Here is an 18,120-nt window from a genome sequence, read left to right on the forward strand (position 1 = left end):
TGTTCTATTAGTTAGAACACAAGCTTTCCTGAAGGCCCATGTCAACCACATGTTTTCTTCAAGAAGCACGAAGGCAGTTAAGGGAATCCTTCTGTCTGGTGGGTCACATCTTTGGTTTCCTCCTAGTATCCTCTGATCACTACTTTCCTCTCATTATTAATCCATAGTAGCTAACCCATTAAATACTTACTACAAACTAACAACCCACTGTTGAATGCCTCTTTCCTATATAAACTCATTTAACTCATACCCATTTTGCTAATAAGAAAATTGAGGTTTAGAGTGCCAAAATAAGCATCCAGAGCACCCAGGTACTCAAATCCTGGAAATCTGACTCCGGAGTTCATGATCTTAACAACTCTTCTACTTTTCCTAAAGCTAAGCAGCAAAGCTCTTCTTTGCCTTCTTCTTTCTTTGCCCTAAACATCCAGGTCTCTGATTAAATAAATATATAAGACAGTCAATCATAAGAGAATGAAATAGAGGGAGCTCAAATACTTCCCAGCTCAGAAACAGCAAACATGTCAGACAGCTGTATTCATCTGTAATCCTGTGCCCATGGGGGTATCCATAAAAATCATACTATTATTTCCCATAGATCATATAAGACTTCAGACTTTTCCAACAAAGTTCCCTAGTTGACCCTTGCATTGAAAATTGTTTTCCATCCCCAATCACATGTATCCCTGTATTTTATATAGGAAGGATGTGGCCCTATGATATTAATTTAAGCCCCAGGGCAATTCAGCAGGCAAGCAGGAATTTTACTTGGCTGCTTGTCAAATTCTCTTCCTTCTTACTAACTCATAAATGAGTTTTACTACTATTTCTATTTCTTGTCTCCAAAAATAGCTTTGCATCAAGACATATTACTGGAGAATAGAAATCTCCTGGGCTTATTCTGGAGGATGCTGGCCTTGAATATGCATTAGAGTTTTCTACAGACTTACTTCCTGAACAGAACTAAAGTATATGAGTCAATGTTACATGATGCAATGGGCAGGGGACTGTCCCAAAAGTTTTTTCAAAAGAATTTAAGTTCCTTCTTGCCAGAGGAAACCCTGAGGTCAGGGATAGATATGTTTCAATTTCCATGAATACTGTATTCTATAAAATGTGACACCATGTTAACAAAAGCTGGAATAATCAAAAATAGAAGCTCTAAAATCTTTATAAATAAACAAAAATAATTGAAATCCTCAGCTAAGAAGACTACTACAAAATTCACAAGAAAAAAAAACATGCATCTGAAAATATCATCCAGTAAATAGAAATAAAATTTAAGCTGATACTGGAATGGCTTTTAAAGTTTACTTTTTAATTAAGGAAGTACTTCCCTACTATAAAGTGTGATGAAGTTAAATCGGTATTGCCCAAGTACCTCCCATTAACCAGAACCCAAATCAATGACTGTAGACTATTTCTAAGGTCCCCATAGTCTCCCTCATGATTCATATTAGCTGATATCCCCAAAAGGAAATCTGAGTCTCAATTTACTATTACAGACTAGTTATGTCTATATATAAGATAATGCTTTTACTAACAAATACCATATATTTTTAAATAATAATGTATTCATTTTCTATTACTGTCATAATAAATTACAGGGTGAGTGTCTGTATCTAAATTGCCTGTGCCTGGAAGTATTTTAGATTTCAGAATTTGTCTTATTTTTAATACTCACATATACTTTACCAGTGAAATCCCTAATCTGAAAATCCAAAGCCTGAAATGCTCCTAAGTTTCAAACTTTTGAGCATCAATATATTGTGTCAAAAGTTTGGAATTCTGGAGCATTTCAGATTTTGGGGTCAGGAATACTTAAACTGTATCACAAAATTAGTTACTTAAAAAACATGAGTATATCCTTTTACAGTTCTAAAGATCAGAGTTAGACATAAGTCTCATCAGACTAAAGTCAGTGTGGTGACAGAACTGTGATCCTTTCCAGACATAGGAATGTCAGTTTTCTTGATCATTCCTGGTGTATGCATATTTCTATTCTTTAAGTTATTAGAGCAAGATCTCATTTTCTTGGTGACTGTCAGCCAAGGGCCTTTCCCAGCTTCTAGAAGCCTCTGTATTTCCCAACTCATCACTTCTTCCTCCTTTTCAAAGCCAACCACAGCAGTCCAAGTCCTTCTTGCACTTTGAATCTCTTCTTCCTCCGTTTCCTCTGATGCACTGGAAAAGTCTTCTCTCTAAAAAGTCCTAAAAGACTTATATGATTAGATAGGACCCATGACTAATCTAGGACACTCTGTCCAATTCAAGATCTGGACACTAAGGACACTGCAAAGACCCTTTGGCCCTGAATAATGACAGACTCACTGATCTGGGGAATAAAGAGTGGACATTCAGAATGCCCACCACAAATAAATATTACTCAGAATAAAGCTTTCTAAAAAGTAATGTGGTGATATGTATTGAAACTTTCCCTTTTATGTATTGTCATGCATTAATTTCAAAGCTACAGAAATAAAGACACAGTGAGCAGTTTTAAACTTGGCTTTTCATCGTAATGTTAATTAAAATTATTTTTCAAGTGAATACAAAAACAATACATAGGCCCAACTATAGTGAGCTATATATTATATAATGAACCAATACAAAGCCTTTAAAATTCAAGGAATTGCAGAATATTTAATGACTCAAGAGAGTATATGATCAATATTAGTTGAAAAAGCTGCAAATACAATCACATAAGCATTATGTTCACATATGTGCATATTTATATACGTGTACATTTGTGCATATATCTGAATATATACATACACATATATCCACACAGAGAGAGTGGGATGGAGAGAGAAGAAAGCACACAAATACAGTCCAGGTTCAATCTTGTGCTTAAAACACAATGTCACGAAGTGTCCAAGATGGAGGTGTTCTTCAAACTCTGGATTTGCAGTGCTAAAACCAAAGAAGTCCAGGCCTACCAAGATGACATGATCACCCTAAACACAGACAAAGTCTGTCTTTTTTACTTTAGGCATTTCTTTGTGTCTTTATGTGTTCTGCAGGGATCCTACAATCATTTATTTTTTTTTTCTCATTGAGTTTATTGGTACATTCTAGGGATACAGTGCAGTTACATTCATTATTGGGATCTTGTACCTCTACATGACAGGTTTTGGTTCTCATTTTTTCGCCTTGTCCCTGCCCTCCCTTCACCTCCTCCTCCCCTCCCCATTTACAAACACTTCATTTCCATTTTTTCATTTTCTCATATTTTTTTCTTTTCCCTTATTACCTTTTCCCTACCCTTCCCACTTTCCCTACACCTTTAGCCCCTTTCTGCCTATTTCGCATTGTCCATTATATCATTAGGATCTTATGTACTATTATAGTTTATTCACACCAGGGAAACTATTTGGTATTTGCACATGTGTGACATCCTAAAATCATTTAGAAATTATTGAAAGTCTTTCAACTATCTCATTTTGAGTCAGAGCCTCAGAAACATTTCCAGAGCTGTTCTTAAAAATATCGCAAACTCTCAAAATTCTTCGGATAAGTGATGGAAGGTTAGTATCTTCCACCAGTCAATGAGTAATCACCTCCTGACTTCTGAGGGCAGATGACTGGAGAGGCATAGTTTTCTCATAGACCACAGCTGCCAAAGTCAGCAAAAGAATCCTGCATCTCCTTTGATAATGCATGATTCAAGAAATCCCAGAGATTGCAATGGAAAAGTAATTAAATTAAAAACCACAAAATTAAAGTTTAGTTCCTAGAAACTGTCTATCGGTCTATTGCTGCGATAGCAATGTGTTTTTGAAGGTCCTTCATGTGGGCGTGGCCCTTGACCTGGTACTGCAGGTCACATGGGAGAACACACTGGTGCTTGCATGTTCCTGAAGGGAGATGCTTTCCTAACTAGTTCAGGTAATACAAAACAATAACATAATTGTTCATTACACTGACCTGAAGTTTCTACAACTGACCCAACATGATACCTTCCTACTTTAAAAAATGTACAGTAAAATGAACTGTTGTTCTGACACAAAGATAATAAAGTGTTTGGTTTAAAATGTTATGGATTGTAACACATACTATTTTGTCAAGTGGACAGTTATGCTTGTTACAACTGAAAGTGTAATTAAGGACTAAAAGGTATAATGGATAATGTGAAAAAGGAAGAAAAGTTGCAAAGGGGGAGGGGAGGCCGAAGGGGTAGGAGACAAGAAAGGGGAATGGAATTAATATGAGAAGAAGAAAAAAAGGAAACAAAGTCTTTGCAGATAGGGAGGGGTGGAGGGGTTGAAGAGAGAGAAGGGGAATAAGGAAAGAATAGGAACCAAGATGGATTATGTAAAGGTACAAATTTCCAATGATGAACGTCATTGTATTGTATACCTTAAATTTACCAATAGAATTAATTAATTAAGAAAAACAGACAAAGCAGTGACTGTTTTATACGTAACATAGAACTTTTAGTAGCGCAATGAATTTTTCATGGGGCTTTGTTAATTCACAGCTGTGGCCTACATGAACTTAATTGTAATCTTAATAAATAATAAAATAAAAATATCACCCTAAGTGCCAATTACCACTAGTATCTATTGAAGGTTTTATGATAATTTCCCACTTTACTACTGATGTGGTAATCATTAGTACTGTTCTTCCACATTTAGGGAAAAGTCGGATGCAAGTTTGTGGGGCTTTCTCCTTTTGTGACAAAAATAATAAAATGCACTTTATTTAGAAAGCTTTGGAGATCATTAAATATTATAAAGCCATTTAGACCCACCACTATGCTTCAAATTAAAATAAAAATATTTTTATATCTTATATAGTAGGCTATTAGAAATTGAAGTTTTTGGAATTGCTTTGTTTTAAAGATAACACATAATACAGTCATTTCTTTGCAATGTGTAGCAGTAACTAGGCCACAATGGAGAGCATATGACATGTGGTGGTAATTAGAGATGGCTATTGATATTTTCATCCCTTTTTCTGAGCTCATGGCATCCACACCATCTCGAAGAAAAACAAGAGCCATATGATCCAGTTTGGTCAATAAAGGGCAGGCAAAATTGACATTCCAAGCAGAACTTTTTTAGAATTAGGATAAAAATTTCTGTATCCTTTTCTCATGCTATTGTGGATGTTCTCAGTGATAAAGACTCCAGTAGCCCAACCTAGGGGACAGAAGAACAGAGCCCCTCCTCTGTCACTGGTGAGAAGGCTATTAGAATCCGAGCCAGTGGTGCCCCTTGGAATGCTGTGTCGGGGCACCCCACACTGGTCCAACACAATTAACATCAGATGTACTGGGCTAAGCCTGGTCTGGACAGCCAGCAACATGGCTGCTGTGTTACATGACATCCAGGACACGTCAGATCCCTGCCTTCTTCCTTAACTGCTACATCAGTAAAGTTACAACAATCATCAGTGCATTCAGAAAATGAGGTGATTCAACAGACAGACTTCCATTTTACCTCTGGTTGTTGGAGTCCATATCACCTTGGTCATCACTAGTAATGACAGACCAGGGTGTTGCAGTGCCCAGAATCTACATTACCAAGCCAGCAAGGCAAGTCAATGACAAATATCCCCCCCAAAAAAATAACCATTAGAGCAGGACAGGAGATTTTCACGTGCAGCCCATAGTGCTTCCAAAGTGCAGGAGTAACTGCACAGCTCAGTATCATCAAGATCATTTCTTAATTCTCATGTAATAATCTTGCCTACCTCTCCTCACAACTAGCCCTTACCCCCAAACACCATTTAGCAGTGCATCAAAAATTCCAACTGGTTCCAACGTTATCAAAGATCAAACAGATATCACCATATAATTTATTGATCTCAAAAGTCTCCATGTGTTGTGCAAGATTGAACACAGAGTGAAGACTAGTGAGGTAAAGACTACATGGAGTAAGTCACATGTTCCCAAGTTTAGATAGAAGCTGTTCTTGTTCCCCTTTAAAGACCTATGAAGCCATCCTCTTTGAAGTCACATACTCCAACGGGACACAAAATTGCTTGGTCCTATGACATGAAATGATAGACACAAAACTGAAGATTTTGGGGCATCCATAAAAATGAAGTCTTTACCAGCGACGAAACAAGGAGGCCCAGTGCATAATTACACATGTTGACTGCATCTCTGAGTCCTGGCTTTTTTTTTTTTTTCACTAAATTTTCAAAGTGACCTTGGGAGAATTATTTCCCCATCTTGTGCCCTAATTTATCTGAAAATGAGGAATTTCAAGTAGATTAGCAGATCCCAGATTGGACTTAGTTAAAAGCCATCTAGTCACTTTGAGCACTTTTCAAGCAGTATTCAAGGTATCATCTCTAAAGACCCTTGCTGGATATTTTGGGCTGGATGAAGGCATCCTTTCCTTTCATATTGTTAGTAATTGCCCAGGGCATCCTCATATTGCAAGAGAGCCTGGGAACCACTGCATTAAACTGTCTCAGAGGTTACTCGGTGGTTCAGTGTAGATTTCAGGGGGCTTCTTGCTCTCTAATCAGAATTGCACAATGGTTTTCACTCTGACATGACCAATTGACAGTCCAGGCTTGTCATGGAGCAGCTGCATACACCATGGCAAATCATTCTACCTCTATAACTATTTCTCATATTTGTAAAGGCAAAGGGATGAACAAATCACATGCAAATGCGTCTTTCAACTCCTTCCGTAAATATTATGACCGCTGAGTTGCCTTGGAACCAAGCTGAAAAATAGGCAGGCACACCCATCTCATCATCCTTGAGAACCAGGTAAGAATCCAGAAGGTCAGTTTCTATTGCCTGCTCTCCATTCACAGAGAGATTTTTCTGATCTCAGGAATCTCTTCCTGAACCACTGAGACATAGGTGAGTTTTCAGATCTGCTTTTTTAAACAAATGATTGCTGGGAAGCTACCAGAAAAAAGAAAACAGGCAAAATGACCACTTTCCCAAACAACGCAGCAAAATCTTTATACAGAACAGCTGTTGAATGACATGACCTAAAGTTTCATTTTAGCTTATTAAATTCCTTGATTTCAGTTTTAAAATAAAGCAAGAGAGGGAAATTGCGTAATCACAGTTTCATGCCAACTGAAAGGCCCTGTAAAATAGGATCCTGGTGCCCAGTGGTGTTTGTCAACCCTGGAATCAGATTCCCATTCAATCTGAAGCTACAAAACATTCTACTCACCTGGTTCGTGGCAGGATCCCAGGACCTCCCTCTTTCCTGTTTCTGAGAGACACTTTTTCTTTGTTCAGCCACAGCTCAGGCATTCCCTGAAGCCCACCTGTTCAACATATCTACCTCCACTTACCTTCTAGGCTCTATACTTACCTTACTTGACTACTGATTACAGTCAACTTATTGATAACTTACTATATGCTACTCATTTTCAAAGCAAGTTTTGGGTGTCAGATAATTTAATATTCACAAAAACATTTCCACACACAAAAATTATATAGCCCCATTTGTTGATTATTGCTCTTATTTCCTGGGCTACTTGAGTTCTGTTTAGGATGTCTTTGCATGTGCCTATGGCTTCAAGCATTTCCCCTGTGGTTTCTTCTAGTTCCAAATTTTCAGGTCTTATATCTAGGTCTTTGATCCATTATGAGTTGAATTTGTACAAGGTGAGAGATAAGGATCTAGTTTCAATCTACAAGTGGATGTCCAGTTTTCCCAGTACCACTTGTAAAAGAATTTGTCTTTTTCACCAAAGTATATTTTTGGCTCCTTTGTCAAGAATCATATGATTGTAGTTGCTTGGGGATTTTTTTTTTTTCCTATATCGTGTATGCTGTTTCACTGGTCCTTATGCAAGTACCATGTTTTCATTACTACAGCCTTGCAACATACTTTGAAAACGGGTACTGTGATTCCTCTATATTTGTTCTTATTGCTTAGGATGGCTTTGGCTGTTCTTTTGGGTTTCCATAAACATTTTAGGATTATTATCTCCAATTCTGTGAAGGTGTTATTGGAATTTTGAGGGAAATTGCATTGAATCTGTAGATTTCTTTGTTTCTTGCAGCACAATTCCCAATAGCCAAGATACAGAACTGGCCTAGGGTTCCCATCACAGATGAGTGGATAAAGAAAATGTGGCTTATTTACATAATGGTATATAAAGAAAAATTTTGTCATTTGCAGGAAAATGGATGGGTCTAGAGATAATCGTGTTGAACAAAAGTAGCTAGACTCAGGCAAATATTTCAGGTTCTTCCTACTGTATAGAATTCATTTAAAAATGATAAGAAAATAGAATAGAGACTGTTATTTGACAAGAGGAAAGGAACAAGGGGGAGAATAGAAAGGAGGGCACTGAGGAGAGAGATATGATTAAAATGTTCTATATGTACTGAAACTCTCCCCCAAAACATGAGACTACAGGGGAGCATATGGCAAGGAGGAGGTGGAGGTGACAATGATTAAAGTATGTTGTGTTCATGTATGAATCTCCAAAATAAAATCCCATTAAACTGTATCACTGATTTTTTAAAAGAAAAAATTTGGTCAATACATGGATCTAGGAAACTGTTAATCTTCTAAAGTCTTCTTTAATTTCTTTCTTTGGATTTCTGTAATTTTCACCATAGGGGATTTTCACCTCCTCGATGAGGTTGGTCCTAGTGTTTCTTATATGTTATTATGAATTGAATTGTTTCCTTGATTTCTTTCTCAGCTAGATAAGTATTGGTATATAGAAAATATAACAACTTTGGGTTGATTTTGTGTTCTACTACTTTGCTAAATTTGTTTATCATCTTGAAAAGCCTTTTGATGGAGTCTTTAGGGTCTTACATAGTAAGTCTAAGGATAATTTTATTCCTTCCTTTTCTATGTGTGTACCTTTTGTTTCTTTCTCTTCCCTAATTGCTCTGGCTAAAATTTCAAATACTATATTAAATAAGAGGACTGGGAGTGGAGATCCTTGTCTTGTTCTTGATTTTGGAGAAAATGCTTTCAGTTTTTCCCATTTAGATTGATGTTGTTTGTAGGTTTGTTGTAAACATCCTTTATTATATAAAGATATGATCCTGCAAAACCTAGTTTCTTCAAGGATTTTATACTAAGGGCAGTTGAATTTTGTTCAAGGTTTTTTCCTGCTTCAATTGAAATGAAAATGTGATTTTTATCCTTGAAACTATCTGTACAGTGTTGCATTTGTTGATTTACATATGTTGAGCCATTCTTGAATCTCTGAGATGAAATTAATTTGATCACGATGTATGGTCTTTTTCATGCTTTATTCATGGCAAGTATTTTATTAAAGATTTTCACATCTGCATATAAACAAATTCAGCAAAATAAAAGAATATAAAATCAATATTAAATTCAATAGCTTTTTAGGCTAGGGATTTAGCTCATGGCTCCAATGCCTGCCTTGCAAGTGCAAGGTCCTGAGTTCAATCCCCGGTACAAAAAAAAAAAAAAGCTTTTTTATGACCACTAATGGACTAGCTGAAAAAGAAATCAGGAAAACAATTCAATCCACAACAGCTTAAAAAACTACCTATGGATCAAGCTAACCAAGGAGGTAAAATACCTCAAAAATGCAAAATTCAGAACACTAAAGAAAGAAACTGAATAAGATACTAGTAAATGGAAAGACCTCTTATGTTCATGGATTGGCAGAATTAATATTGTTAAAATGTCCATACCGCCAAAAACAATCTACAGATTTAGTGCCACCTCCATTAAAGTGTTAATGATATTCTTCACAGAACTAAAAAGAATCGTAAAATTTTTACGAAAACCCAAAGACAGCCAAAGCAATCCTAAGCAACAAGAACAAGATTAGAGGCGTCACAATACCCAATTTCAAATTATACTACACAATGATAGTAATAAAAGCAGCATGATACTGGCACAAAATTATACATGTAGGCCAATGAAACAAAATAAAGGAAAAAAATCCCCACACAATTACAGCCATTTAACTCTTGACGAACCAAAAACGCACAGTGGAGACAAAACAGTGTCTTCAACAAATTGTGATGGGAAAACTAGATATTCACTTGTAGATTATTGAAGCTGGAAACCCATCTCTTACTAAATACAAAAATCAATTTAAAATGAATCAAAGACCTAGGTATAAGGCATATAACTTTGAAATTGCTGGAAGAAAACATAGGGAAAACACTTGAAGCCATAGGCACAGGAAAAGACATCCTAAATAGGACTCAAATAGTACAAGAAATAATAGTGAGATTCAAAAAGGGGACATTAAATTGTAAAGTTTCTGCACAAGGGAGGGGACAGAAAGAAGAGAAAGCCTACAGAAAAATCTTTACCAGATACTCTTCAGACAGAAGATTAACACCCAAAATGTATAAATAATTCAAAAAACTTAACACAGAAAAAATCAAATAGACCCATCAATAATTGGACAAAAGAATTGAACAGAAACTTCTCAAAAGAAGAAGTGAAAATGTCCAATAAGTATAAAAATCCCCAACATCTTTAGCCATTAAAGAAATATAAATCAAAACAACACTGAGATTCCATACTGCCCCAGTTAAAATAGCTATCAAGAATTTAAAAAATAATAAATGCTGGCAAGGATAGGGTGAACCCTTCTTCACTGCTGGTGGCAATAAAAATTAGTACAGTTATTATGTAAATCAATACAGTGGATCCTTGAGATATGACCAGTCTGACATACAAACAGTTTGGGTTATGACCGGATTTCAGTTTTAACTTATGAACAAAGTCTTAAATTATGGCTTGAATGGCAGCTGTTTGTGCCTTCAGATGGTATCAAATATAGATTTAACCCTTAAAGAGTTCTAGAGGGATAATTATGTACTTTCCTGTGTGGAGTTAATTGAGAAATCCTGGGCCAATGTCTCTCTAAGGACACTGATAACTGCCTGTATACAGGAGAGAGACTTTGAAGGCTGTGTAGAGGAGCCTTCAATTGACCAACCTGAGTTACAACCAGCCCTCATGAGTGAATTGAATTTGTAAGTCAAGGGTCCACTGTACTTCACATGTGAATATAAAGCAATTAAATAGCTTGTGCCTTCTCTAAGACAGACATTGAATAGTTTATTCCAGTATCCAAATTCAGACTGTAACCATTACTTTATTCTACCTCTTCTAGGACTGACAACAAAAAAACACTTTTGCTGTTTTGTAGTGTTTTCACCACTCTGCTTTCTGATTTGATCCTTTGCAGATAATCATACATGAATTAATTCAGAGAAGAGCTTAACTACTATTTAATCCAGGTATAGTAACTGTGTTACACAGGTAGTTCCATTCCCTTTAGCTGTGCCCACAGTAGATCGAACTAATCGATCACAGCATCATATTCAATAGCTCAAGGCAAGACTTCTCTGTTTTGTTTTGGTTTTTTCAACAAAAGTTGCTGGTCATCAAATAGTCCAATAGTCCAGTAGTCTAGTGGGCTGATAAAAACACTAAAAAATTCCCATACTTTATGTAAAGTCAAGAAAGCTTACCATCTTCACATTAGCTAATGTTATTACCCATGGTCATTGGCTAAATCATGACCAATTCCAAGTTGTTTAAAGCTTGATTCCTCATTCATTTTTACTACCCCTTTTTATTTCCTAGTAGTTATGGTTTTTGCAGCTATTTTTGTTATCTGCTTATGAATGAACTTTGCACAGAACGTCAGGGCACAGGAGAAATTAATAGGTCCTGGGGATATTATGCATAGCAGTGATTTTAATTTCTGAATGAAAAATGTAGACAAATATGGCCTCTGAGCCAACACAGCCCTACAGAGGTCAGCACGACAGGGCACACCCACACTGTCTCCAAAGACATTGGGAAGAAGACACCCTAGAGTATCCACATTCCTCCAAGGCTAGAGGAAATCCTGGTGATACTCCTGTGTTCCACATACCTCAGTGTCTTCACTATTACTTTTTTATTCAGAAAACATGTGAGGGACATGTATAAGCATCTCTTCTGAGTCAACAAAATTAAACACCAACTGATTAAATAACAGAAACATATCAACCATGGGGAAAAATAAAGTCATGAATATACACATTTAAAAAGCAAATAAAATGTAAGCACAATAATGCTGTGGTTTTTGTTTACTTTATGTTGAAGTATAATTTGTATATAAGAAGCATAGATATTTTAAGTGTACATATCCAGGAATTTTATATATGTGTACAATCATTTAACCACCACTCTGATCAAAATATAGAATCTTCCTGCTCCCTACAAAAGTCCCCTCAGTATATAAAGAACCCACAGAGGAAACCACTATCTGCTCTCTGTTACTGTAGGTTAGTTTTGTCCTTCAACAAGATAAATGTCTTCTAATTAGTAATTGTTCAGATGTTTTTAAGACTAATAGATTCACATTTCAGGGAATGTGCAAATTTTCCAGCACTGTAATATTTCAAGTAAGAAGCTTTAGGATGTCCATGGATTTTGATTTATTATTCCTCAAGTATGGAATTATATGGAGACATTAATAATGTTATATCAGCATTTTCACAAGTATATTGTATACAGTTGTGAAAAATTAAAATTATATAATTCCCAACTATACAAAATGATTAAATGAATTATAGTATATTCATACATATATAGACATGTATAGAGCCTTTCCAGTTTAAGATTATTGGAGAATAAAAATCAAAATTATAATAAGATACTACCTCACATTTATTAAGATAGTTGCTACCAAAAAGACAAGAAATAGCAAGTGTGTAGTTCGATCGGTAGCGGGAAAGGAGAGCGGACCCCAGAGAGCCCTGAGCAGCCCCACCGCCTCCGGCCCAGTCTCTAGCACCGCAGCCCTGAGCAGCGAGGCCCAGACCCAGCAGCCACCCCAGCCCTCAGCTCTGCAGACACCAAGCCCATCACCTTGGGCAGCAGCGCAGGGAGCAGAGGCCCAGGCAGCCTCACATCAGTGGCACCTGTCCCTGAGGACAAGAAGGTCATCTCAAGGAAGGTTTGGGAAACAGTGCAATGGCTCAATGGAAGAAACAGCTAAGGATTCATCCACAGGAACGACACCGAGGAAGATGTATTTGTACACCAGACTGCTCTGAAGAGCAGCCCAGGAAGTACCTCGGCAGGGGAGGAGGTGGAGAGGCTGTGGATTTTGATGTTGTTGAAGAGGAGAACGTCCGGAGGAAACAGATGTCACAGGCCCTGGTGTGGTTCCAGTTCAGGGCAGTAAATACGCAGCAGATCATAACCATGACAGAGGCTATCTGCATCGTAGGGGTCCTCCACCCAATTACCAGCAGGATTACCAGATCAGTGAGAGCTGGGGAAAGAATGAGGGACCTGAGAGCCCTCCCCAGACCCCACAGAGCCAAAGGAGTGTGACAGAATATGCATTGAGGTGTCTTCTGTCCGCAGGCGCCCTCCTCGCCTAAGACAGCCTGGGGAGAACTGCAAGGGAGAGGAGAAGGGAAATTAAGAAGATGAGACCCAAGGTCAGCAGCCACCCAGAGAGCCCTAAAGCACAGGATGGCTCAGAGGCAAAAGCAGCCCATCCACCAGCTGAGAATTCGGCTCAGAGGCTGAGCAGGGCCAGGCTGAACAAATGCTGCTTAACAGCTCCACCATCATCCGGTTTAGTCATCCAGCGAGGAGAAAGAATATGAAATTCCAGCAATAAGAAACGAACAGAAGATTGGGAACTGAAGACCTTAAGTGCTTTCTATTTGCCCATTGAGCAGATAACTAAAACTATCTGCATTATCTATGCAGCATGAGATTTTTATTGTTTCTACCTAAAGATGTCTCTTTTTGGTGATGAAAAGTGTGTTTTTTTGTTAAAGCCTGTTTTTTTTTTTTTCAATACACCTTTAAAGGTTTTTAAATTGTTTCATATCTGGTTAAGTTGAGATTTTTAAGAATTTCATTTTGAATTTGTAATAAAAGTTTACAGCTTGATTTTTTTCAAAAAAGTCAACAAACTGCAAGCACCTGTTAATAAAGGTCTTAAATAATTGTAAAAAGAAAAAAAAGAAATAGGAACTGTTGACAAGGATGTGAAGAGGATGGAGCCCTTGTGCACTATTGATGAGAATATAAAATGGTATGGTGGTTCCTTTAAAAATTAAATATGCAATTATACACTGCAGCAATTGAATTTCTGGGTAGACACCCAAAGGAATTTAAAACAGGCATTGAAGATATATTTGTTCAAGCATGTACATCTGCATTACCTACAACAGCTAAAATGCAAATGCTATCCAAGTGTTCATCAGCAGATGGATGGATAAGTCAAATACAATGTATCTATACCATGAAACATTCATCATCCTTAAAAAGTAAATAAATTCTGACATACGGTACAGAATTGGATGACCCTGGAGGGCATTATGCTAAGTAAAATAAATGATTCACAAAAGGTCAAACACTTTATGAATTCATTTCTATGAAGTAGTTACAAAAGTCAAAATCATAGAGATGGAAGTAAAATGAGGGTTAGCAGAAGCTGAGGGTTGGTATGAGGGAGTCTGAGGGTAACTGTATGGAGTTTTTGTTTACAAGATGATAAGAGGTACAGAGAGTGATCACTCTATAATATGAATGTAGTCAGTGCTGTGGAACTGCACACTTAATGCTTAATAGGATAGATTTAATGCCATGTGTATTTGACCACAATATTAATTTATAGAAGGAAATAAATGAGCAATCAGAGTACATAAAGACATGGGGTACCCTACATGCACTCTTAGTGAAAGGAGCCAGGCTTAAAGACTACATACTATATGATTACAAATAGGACATTGGGAAAAAGAAAAACTTACAGAGGGAGGAAAAAGACCAGTGGTAGCGATTTGGGAGAAGATAAGGGATGAACAGGAGGAATGCAGGAGGTTCTTAGGCAGTCAAACTTCTGCACAGTGCTGTAATGAGACACATGTGGGGAGGGAGCAGACAAGGTCAGTGGCCTGACCACCTGGCTCCTCCCCCTCATTCCACTGTTTGTAAGTCCAGGGAGGCCTTGCCCCTCAGGTCCATTCTATCTGAATCTGGATGAAATATCTGGCTTCTTGAATGATTTCACTTGAAAAGAAACTATAGTTCCTAAATAAAGCATTTGGAATGATCTTGCTACATGCATGTTCTAGGCCTTCACTAAGAATCCAGATCATTAAGGCTTGCAGATTCCTGGATGCCTCCATTCTGCCAGGGTTCTGTGGCGCTGCCTGCCCTGAATTCTAGGGAGCCCACGCTGAGGGTTACAGAGACCCATGTGTGATGAGATGCAGAGGCAAAGCCTGAGGGCCTATCCCAGGCCTTCTGGTACCCTGCCAGGAACTCTTGGCTCTCTTTAATCAGTGTGATGTCACTTTCTCTTTCCTATAGATCATTTTCCACTTCAAAGAAATCAGAGCTTCATAGTCCCATGAGATCATGTCCTATACATTACTGGTCACAACCTTCCACCTCTGTTCCTCCAAGCCCAAGTAGAAGAAAAAAATTTCACAGCTTCCTTTTCTTTATCTGTAAACCACCAAAGGATCGGATGCATACTCAGCACATTCCGGCTCTTACTTCCTTTTTCCTGGATCCCAACCCTACCCAAGCTCTCTATAAAAGGAAAGCAGAGCGACCAGAGAAGCAGAGAGGCTCAGATCAACCCTGAAACCTTCAGCTATCACACCGAAGCCCAGCTCCTCACCCTCCACAATGAAGGTCTCTTCAGTGTTTCTGTGCCTGCTGCTCACCACTGCTGCCATCGGCACCCATGTGCTTGCCCAACCAGGTAAGGTGTCTTTTCCCTCCAGGGTAACATTTTACTACCACGTGTACTAACAGCCCAGCATGAGTCATCCTAGACTTTCTACACAGTCTGTTTCTAAAAGATGGAGAAAATGAGACTAAAAGAGCAATTAGGAAGAACCATTATTGTCACACCTAGTCAGAAATAGGACCAGAATTAAATGCCCAGGCCACTAAGGCCAGCCCCCATGATGTCGCCAGCACCAGCTTTGGGAAGAGACCTTGCGTGCAGCCACTACATCACTATGCTTCACATGATTTACAGAGGTGGCATAGAAAGAAGGACCATTTCTCACAGTGAGTGGGAAGGATAATTCAGCAAGTATAGAGATGAGGAAGGAACTATTGCTTCAAGTTTCAGATTTCACATCATGGTCTGATGTAGAGTACCTGTGTGAGGACAAGAACCCAGTGGATTCTCAACATAGGACACAGGTTGGCTCAAAAGCCATGGCGACAAGTACCTTGGAAGCAAGATCTCAGAATCTGTGATTTTTAGTTAGTGGATGATATTTCTCCACGTGCAGTCAACAATGAGAAGATCATGAATCGAACAAGTGAAACTGACTCATGAATAACATTTTATTGCTGGGATTTGGACAAAGGCGCTGAACTTGGGAGCAGTGACTCCAGGGCCTTCTCTTGCCTTCCCCTTCCCTTGTGAGTGCATACTACAGTGTCTGCTCTCTCACTCGACACAATGGTCTTCAGGTGCAGTGTTCACTTCTGATGACTGCTGCTTTTATATGTACCCAAAAAGTGTCTCCATCCAGAAGCTGAAGAGCTACACAAGAATCACCAACATCAACTGTCCCAAGGAAGCTGTGATGTGAGTGCAACATGCCTGTCACCCCTAGTCAAGTGCTCCATCTTAAGTGACAAGGAGTAGAGGTCTAGATTTACGACCAAATGAGTCAGAAAAACATAGCATCTAACCCAAAGGGCTCCTTCACCTGGTGGAGAAGCTGGGCCCAGGTGAAGGAATCCATAATCATCCAGGCTCCTCTTCTAGGACCTTGGTGAGATCATCCCAGTTCTTTTAGCTATGAAGGAACCTGCCGGACTTCAACTGGGATAGCAAGAGCAGGGCTCCCTCCTGAGGCCTCTTCCTTCCACCTGTCCTCATTGACCTCTCCCAGACGCGGATCCTCCACCTATAGAGCAAGAGCTGATCAGGTCTTGGGGCCAGTGGACAGAGTTTTTGAGCAGAATCTTCCAAGTCCTCCAACTAACCGTGTCCTCTCTGCCCCACAGCTTCAAGACCAAACTCGATAGAAGAATCTGTGCTGACCCCAACGAGAAGTGGGTCAAGGATTGCATCAAGCGCCTGGACCAAATGTCCCAAACTTTAAAGCCTTGAATTTTCACACCTGGACTGAGATAGTCAGAGTTTGAGAAAACTTTATTTATTTTCCCCACTTTGACAGTATCTTCTCATAATGTCCAAAAGGAGCAACTTCTTTAATAATTTAAAACACAATATTTCTTAAATAATGCTTAATTATTTATAAGTTATTGGTGTTTTGACTTTACCTGCCAAATAATATGAATAAAAAGTACAAAATCTTAGTGATGTGTATTTTTTTTTTCAGTGAACTCAAACTGAATTCTTGGAAAAATGTCAATTGTATCCCTCCCATATTCCAGCACTATTATGGGATCTACCCGTGGATGTGCATCATCGTCTGCATTTGCACAAAATGTGTGGTCCCTTGAGTCAAGTGTCTGCTCATACTATTGTGTCCAAATGATGTTTCTACGTGCCTATGAAATTCTCAGAGAAAAACGTATATGTAATGTTAAATTACTTACTCTTATTTTGCCTGTTGGTAGAATTTAGCTGGGAGAGAGACCACAGCAGCCAAGCAGAAGTTTCTTTGGCCTGGATTGAACTCAATCAAGGTTCAGAGAGAATTTAGCAGGACAAAACCAGGCCAGTCTATCCCTGACATCACCTGCCCTTATTCATTAGGACCTCTAAGCCATTTCTTTTCTCACCACAGCTATCTGTACCCAAAATCTTTCTCTTGATCTCTTACCACAGTCTACCATTTTTTTTCCATAACCTCTAGTTTTCTCTGCCTAATTAATTCTCAAAGCCAGAGTAATATTTTGGATTGAAACAAGATCAACAAGGAAAGTAGATGTCTAGAACTCACATTAATTTAGGGCCTTTTATGACTATTGTTCTTCAACACAACTGGTCTGGAAGGAAGGTGTGTGTGACTGATCACAAATGGGTAGAGCTCTTCTGTCTGGTACAGGAGGGAGAAGAGGCCAGTGAGCCAGAGGGAGGAATCTTACTAGATGGACTCTGAAAAGACAGAGAAATTAGGCTTCCAGGGTCATGGCACCAGAGATCATGTCTTGAGCTTGTTGCTTAGAGCCCCCAGCTCACTAGACCACCTTTTGT

The 18,120-nt window shown here is 38.4% G+C and overlaps 1 protein-coding gene and 1 pseudogene across 1 annotated transcript; both read left to right on the forward strand.

The window, feature by feature from the left end:
- The first annotated feature begins 2,879 nt into the window (after window positions 1-2,879).
- Window positions 2,880-13,587, forward strand: LOC104874372 (annotated as a pseudogene).
- A 1,973-nt stretch (window positions 13,588-15,560) lies between these two features.
- Window positions 15,561-17,069, forward strand: LOC104874365 (C-C motif chemokine 8). The gene is made up of 3 exons (XM_010641386.1): window positions 15,561-15,690; window positions 16,419-16,536; window positions 16,962-17,069. Exons 1-3 carry the CDS (start codon window positions 15,615-15,617, stop codon window positions 17,065-17,067), a joined length of 300 nt encoding a protein of 99 aa, XP_010639688.1. The 5' UTR covers window positions 15,561-15,614; the 3' UTR covers window positions 17,068-17,069.
- The last annotated feature ends 1,051 nt before the right edge of the window (window positions 17,070-18,120 follow it).

The sequence above is a fragment of the Fukomys damarensis genome, unplaced genomic scaffold (assembly GCF_012274545.1).
Source record: "Fukomys damarensis isolate Sample0158 unplaced genomic scaffold, DMR_v1.0_HiC HiC_scaffold_13, whole genome shotgun sequence".
Taxonomy (NCBI): domain Eukaryota; kingdom Metazoa; phylum Chordata; class Mammalia; order Rodentia; family Bathyergidae; genus Fukomys; species Fukomys damarensis.

Coding starts and splice junctions, on each gene's coding strand:
- LOC104874365 (XM_010641386.1), top strand. CDS start 15,615: ATGAAGGTCTCTTCAGTGTTTCTGTGCCTGCTGCTCACCACTGCTGCC. Junction 15,691..16,418: donor CCATGTGCTTGCCCAACCAG/GTAAGGTGTCTT, acceptor AATGGTCTTCAG/GTGCAGTGTTCACTTCTGAT. Junction 16,537..16,961: donor TGTCCCAAGGAAGCTGTGAT/GTGAGTGCAACA, acceptor TCTGCCCCACAG/CTTCAAGACCAAACTCGATA.